The sequence below is a fragment of the Pteropus medius genome, unplaced genomic scaffold, assembly GCF_902729225.1.
Source record: "Pteropus medius unplaced genomic scaffold, Ma_sr-lr_union100, whole genome shotgun sequence".
Taxonomy (NCBI): Eukaryota; Metazoa; Chordata; class Mammalia; order Chiroptera; family Pteropodidae; genus Pteropus; species Pteropus medius.
In genome coordinates this window covers 8,193,024-8,199,810 of record NW_024349801.1, presented here as the reverse complement: position 1 = coordinate 8,199,810, position 6,787 = coordinate 8,193,024, and the positions used below count along the sequence as shown (strand labels likewise).

General features: G+C 42.8%; 1 protein-coding gene across 1 annotated transcript in view; it reads left to right on the top strand.

The window, feature by feature from the left end:
- The first annotated feature begins 351 nt into the window (after positions 1 to 351).
- BCO1 (beta-carotene oxygenase 1) overlaps positions 352 to 6,787 on the top strand; it is a 32,597-nt gene continuing 26,161 nt past the window's right edge. The window contains exons 1-2 of the mRNA XM_039888814.1: positions 352 to 911; positions 3,727 to 3,855. Of these exons, the coding sequence (XP_039744748.1) occupies positions 848 to 911; positions 3,727 to 3,855 (193 nt within the window). The 5' untranslated portion in view covers positions 352 to 847. The remainder of the gene's footprint in view (positions 912 to 3,726; positions 3,856 to 6,787) is intronic.

The window sequence follows — 6,787 nt, the reverse complement described above, 5'->3', positions numbered from 1 at the left end:
AGGTTGTTCAGCTTGCTGTAATTTCAAGGGGAGAGATCAGGGGAGATCCCTCATGCCACCATGCTTCTGACGTCACTGGAATTGTCACCTATTCCTCATAGTTATTAAATAGATTTTTTTGGTTTCCTATGTTTATTGTTTAAATGGGTACATGAAGTATTTTATGTTTACTTCTCCAAAAGAGAAATATAATGAATTGAATTGCTCTTTATATATGATTTTGGGGTTGGGGGTAGGAGGCTCAGGGACCTTTAATAAAACAAAACAAAACAAAACAAAACAAAACAAAACTTTCCCATCTCTACAGAAGTTTCCATACTGTGCAGCAGGAATTCATTTGATTGATGACACTCTAGGCTCTGCTAATTCCAGGAGTCTTTGGTGGTCCTGACAGTTTCTCTGATTATAAACCACCCCTACTTCCTAGGTTGCATTATTTCTGACAGCATACTGAAGCAGAATGTACGGCTAAATTATCCTGCCAATCTAAACTCAGCAAGAAACTAGCTTTTCTTGGTGATACCAAAAGTGGAACTGGAAAGAAAGATTTGGGAACACAATAAGAGGATTAAAGATTAACTAGGACACATGGCTGGGGAATTGATCTTTGATCAAACATAAATAACCGTGCAGCTTCCCCACTGGCATACAAAGAAATAGCAGGCCCTTGGAGAGAGAAAGGCAAAGGGAGAAACAAGTGGCACCAGGAGGGAGGGAGATATTTGTAAAGAACGGAAGCTGCAGGAGAGCATGAAGGAAAGGAAAGGAGGAGCCAAGGAGCAGTTGCCTTGAACACGGAGGAGCGTCTGTTCACTGTCAATATCACTCTTGCTCGGCGCCCTGTGCGATGGATGTACTATTTAGCAGAGATAAGAAAGAACAACCGGAGCCTGTAAAGGCCAGAGTGACAGGTGAGTTTTTGTATAAATGATTGGCTCTTCTTTTCTATTTAGAGGTATGCGTTTTCTGCTTATAAAAGTAATACTTGTAAATTCATTGTGGAAAATCTGGAAAACAGCATATGGGAGAAAATGACCCATCATCCAGACACGTTCTCTGTGAAAATCGAGGTGTGCTTTTATATATTGTAACTCAGTTTCCAAGTAGAGAGAGTTGTTCTATTTCCAGGAGAAAAGTCCTGGAAATGCTGCACTTGGCAGATATACAATGGGATTATTCTGCGAAATGTGGCCCATTCCAACTGTGTGCTATATGTGTGCAAATGTGTGCATCTTGAATTAATTTCAAGATGGAGAAGCAGGGATAAGCTCTCACTCCTGCACGTGATTTCCTCTCAGGTACCACGGGGGCGATTTTGGCGTGGAGTACTGCAGAGCCAGTAAAAGAGACGACAGGGAACGACCGCAGAAACATTCCTTCAGCGGGCTTTGTGTCTCGTTCATTTATTTCTCTGGCTTTCTCCTTCTCTTCTGCGGTGTCACTTTCCTGGTGCCGTCTTGTTTAGACTCTACAGGCAGTGACTGGGTCTGAACTCTTGGGTCCCCAGCGCGGAGCTTGCTCAGTATTCTAAGAACAAGTGGGTCAGCTCAGGCTCTTGGGCAGGTTCATCTTCGGAAAGACGGACTGGACATTTTTCACAAGGAGAAGACAACAGTGAGCGTTCTTTGTGAGGAAAGTCAGATTGGAGTTTTGCAACTGAAAAATCGCCTTGGAAATTGCAGAGTGCTCAATAAATGTTCTTTTTCTTATATCTATGGCATTAACTTATGCTCCAATTCACCTCTCCCCGCTCTGCCAACCTACTCCTCCTGCATCTTGGGTCTCTGTAAATAGGTTTCCCATTTATTACGTTTCCCGAGGTAAAAGACTTGGCTGGCATTTTTTTTTAAGCATTCCCTTCCCCTTTACCCCATATTTAGTCAAACTCTAAGTCCTCTCAGTTCTGTGTCGTCAAAGTCTCTTTGATCCACAGTTTTTCTCTGTCCCCACTGCTGCCACCCTGGTCTTCTTTCTCGTCTTCCTGCCTCCTCTTGGCTCCTCCTCCTGTCTGCACTTCACACTCCATCTAGCCAGAGACAAATTTTGAAACCTCCAAATCTGAGCATATTTCATTGATACAAGATGTCCAGAAGAGGCAAGCTTTGGAGAAGAAAGTAGATTAGTGGTTGCCAGGGACTGGGGCTGGGGAAATGGAGAGTGACTGTTAATGGGTCGGTACAGAGCTTCTTTTGGGGGTGATGCAAATGTTCTGGAATTAGATAGTGGTGGTAGTTGTACAACATTGTATATACCAAAAAACCCTGAACCGTATACTTTAAAAAGGTGGATTTTATGTTATGTGAGTTTTCTCAATAAAAAAAATTTTTCAGGAAAAGATATCTGATTCTATTTTCCCTGTTATAACTGGCAAAGGTGTCCCATTTTTCTGAGCATCAAATCAAAATCCTTGAGATGTGCTCTTGTTGATCTTTGTCGCTTGGCCTCTGCTTAACTCTCCAGCCTCAATGCTTATGATGTCCTAGCTCGAAATTACAGTAGAGTCTTACTAAACAGCTAATACAACTCCTGGTCTTTGAACTGATCTTTGCTCTCTTGGTTTGGGTTCCTCCAGAGATAAGAATGCAGGTGTAAGTAGTTTATTTGGGACTTGATCCCAAGAAACACTGGGAGGGAAGCTATTAAAAGGGTTATTGTCCAGACACTGACCACTGGGAGCCATCAGAGCTGAATCCTCTGGGAATAATGTAAAAATTGCCCCACATTGTCCCAGCTCAGGGAAAGGAAGTGGTGGCATTTGACCTCCCCCACCAATTCCCTACCCAACAATGTGTGAGAGCTAATTCCAGGGGCATTAATTTTCCAATGCAGGCAAAGCCCTCATGCAGAGAGCTGCAGGTATTTGCAGAAAGCAGCCTTCAGGGAGAGGTGAATGGCAAGAGGAGGTGGGCAGGGCACCAACAGCGTCAGCTACAGCACCCTATCTTTAGAGTAGTGCTGTCCAATAGAAATATAATGTCTGCTGCATGTGTAATTTTAAATTTTCTAGTAGCCATATTCAAAAAAGTAAGAATAAAAAGATGAAATTAATTTTAATAGTATATTTTATTTAGCACACCAAACATATCCAAAACATTATCAGTTTAACATGTAATCAATATTTTTAAAGTTGCTAATGAAATATTTTACATTTTTTTTTCACACTTAGTCTTTGAAATCTGGTGTGTATTTTACACTTATAGCACATCTCAGTTTGGACTGGCCACATTTTAAGTGTTCAGTCACCATATGGGGCTGGTGACTACCATACCACAGAGCCAGCATAGCTCTAGAAAGTTCTTTCCTCATGCCTTCGTGAGGCAAATACCTACTTTCCCTCAAGACTCATCCAGGTCACATCCTCCAGGAAGCAGTCCTCACCCTCCTGTTCTTCCTCCATCCAACCTCAGGGTGAGGTCCTGTCCATGCGGCCCTTGGCTGAGTCTATTGCATTGGCTTTTCCACAGTGTATTTTGAGTGTCTGTTGATTCCTCTCTCTGTCTCTCATGGATGGTGAGCAATCTGAGGGCAGGGATGATGCCTATTCATCTTGGTATCCTCAGTGCTAGCACAACGCCAGGTGTATTATACGCTTTCTGGAAATGACTGCTGAGTAAATGAATGGATGTGGTGAGTGATATTGGGGCTATGGCCTCAATTACTCTCCATGGCCATTTCTTCTAGCTTTTTGGTTTAGACATGAAAACTAATCATTCTTTCTCTTAACAGGCAAGATTCCAACATGGCTGCAGGGAATCCTTCTTCGCAATGGGCCTGGGATGCACACGGTGGGGGAGACTAGATACAACCATTGGTTTGATGGCCTAGCCTTGCTCCATAGCTTCACAATTAGAGATGGTAAGAGTGCTATATTAGTTTGCTGTTGCTGCTGTAATAATCACAAATTTAGTAACTTAAAACAGCACAAATTTATTCTTTTACAGGTCTGGAAGTTGGGAATCTGAAATGGGTTTCCCTGGGCCAAAATCGAGGTGTTGGCAGGGCTGCATTCCTTCTGGAGGTTCTAGGAGATAATCCATTTTCTGCCTTATCTAGTTTCTGGAAGCTGCCTGCATACCTTGGCTTGTGGCCCCATCTCCATCTTCAAAGCCAGCAGTCAATCAATCGATCACTCTCTCTCTTTCTCTGTTTCCCTCTGTCTCTCTCTCTCTGCTTCTATCATGTATCTCTGATTCTAACCTTCCTGTTTCCCTCTTATAAGGACCTTTGTGATGACATTAGGCCCACCCAGATAATCCAAGATCATCTCCCTTCTCAAAATCCTTCATTTAATCCCATCTATAAAGTCTCTTCTGCCTTGTCAGGTACTATATTCACAGATTCCAGGGATTAAGACTTGGACATCTTGGGAAGGTGGTTATTCAGCCCACAATAAGCACAAACTTCCCTGGAAAGGTGACCAGGGTTCAACTTGCACAATAATATGCATTCTCAATAAGGCAAGCAAGGGCAGGTGAAAGACTGAAGGCTTTAGAATCAATCACATATTGAATCAAAATAGAGTACAGAGCTGAAAAGAACAAGGGCAAAGGAGAGCCATACTCAATCAGTATGTTCAGTGGCTCTCCCTGAATGGACACCAATATAGAGAGAAAATAGAAGGTGCCACAAATAAGGTAAAATTTGGAGTTTAGGTGACTGGCTCAAGAATTGGATTATAAACTCTTTGTTGTTGGCCTTTGAGCTGGTTTACGTCACAATGGCTGAGCCGAGTTCTCAAAGAGGTCCAGGATGGATTGCATAAGGCTTTAGCAGGCTCAGGGGCACACGGTGGGCAAATTTGTGTCCAAGAACTTCAGCTTGGCGAAATTTTTCTTTAACCCCTGTGTTTTAGCATGAGCAAACTGTGGTCACGTCACCTCACTTGGCCTCAGTTTTCTCATCAGTAAAAAGAGCTTAATCATCCTTCCTGAAGGGCAGTCGTGATGATTAGAAGTATAGATATATAGCAAGGGCCTGACACCTGGTAAGTGCTCAGTAGATTAAAAAACACCATCATCATCACTGGGTTTGAATCGCAGCTCCACCATCCTAGTTAACATGTATCTAAGCTTTGTGACCTCGGCCAAGTTACTGACCCTTTCTGTGTCTCCGTCTCCCATCTGTAAAATGGAGATATCAGTAGCATATCTCATAGAATTGCTGTGGAATTTAAAGGAATTAATGTCTGTAAAGCTTTCTGTGTCTGAAAAATAATATGTGCTCAATAAACATTAGCTATTATTTTTACATAACTATTATTTCTTTCAGACTGGTCAGCAATTATTTTTTGAGTGTAGATTCTATGCCAGCAACTTGCTCAAACATTTAAGAATGGAGATACCATATGTGAAAACCATGAGCTCTGAGTTTGCAAAAACTTACAGATTTTACTGAGACTTGGCTACAGAGTGGGTAGTTTCATATTTCCTGACAGCCATAAGCCTTAACAATCCTCTCCTTTTCTAAATAGAAGTCACCAATGATTCCGTGGAAAATACATGTTGTTCTGGATGAGGTGTATAAAAGGGGGCTTCCTTTCCATGAGGCTCTGCTTCACTTGAGTTGCCAGGTCCTTCATGGTCCATTTCTGGTGCTCACATTAATGCCATATGGGAAGTATTCTTGTCCCCTCTTAGCAGATGCATAAATGGAAACATTAGTGATAATGAGTAACTTATCCAAGGTCACTGAGGTAGGGCTGGGATCTCAACTCATGTTGTCTGAACAGTTTGCAGCAGTCACCCCTTATCTTCACCACCAAAACACACACACACACACACACACACACACACATTCACTGACTCACCAACTACCTGAGAAATGGTAGGTTGCTAAAGTGACCCTCATGACTTAGCAAGCAGTGGCTCTGGCACCCTTCCATAGAGACCTCCAAGGACAAGGGAACCAGCAAGGGGATGACTGAGCCGTGGCTGTCTTGCAGAAGTATGGCCACCAACCACCCAAATCCTTAAATGGGATAAATAGGCAAATGACCAAAGTTATCCTATGTTTTTTAGATTTTCTAAAGGCTTCTAGTAGGTTTTTGAACTAAAAATTCATTGTCAAAGGTAAATAGCTATTTCGTATCCTTTTATGAGATGGTCAGGTGAGTGTGACCACAAGAGGAGACACAGAGAGGCTCAGGAAAACAATGGCTATTATATTTACAGGTCCTAGGGACAGGAGGCACAGCATATCATGCAAGGCCACATGGGAGAACACCAAGGTGGTCAGCAGGCAAAAGACAGGAGCAGGGGAAGCACTTAGGCCACAGCCTTTATTGGAGTTTGGAGGGAAAGGCAAGACAGGGCAGGGTAAATGCCTTAGAACTGGCTCGTGTAAATAATTTCTTCAGTGGGCTTTGATCTATAGTGGTGGTCTCTAGTTGCCTGGCACCTAGCCCTCCGATGATTACGGCAGAGGATCTTGCCTCCTGAGGTGTATGGACCAGAGAGAGAAGATCTGACTCTGGATTGGTTAGTTTGCATGTCAAAGACATGCTGAGTCCTTTGTTACTTCTAAGAATTGGCTAGTCCAGGGAGCAACAGTCTTTCCCCAGCTAGAAAGGTTTTTTACGATGTCAAAACATCATAATACACAGAAAAAAACACACACACACAATACAGTAGCATGAAAGACTCAATTCTATTCCTAAGCTGAAGGTGGCTGGAAAATGGGAAGTATGGAGGCTACACCCAATTACTCACTCTTCCCCTGTCCTGCCCTTGAACCTGGGCATGTGTTGAGAGTGCATGCCTCACTCTGCTTTGCAATTATCAATTTGCCA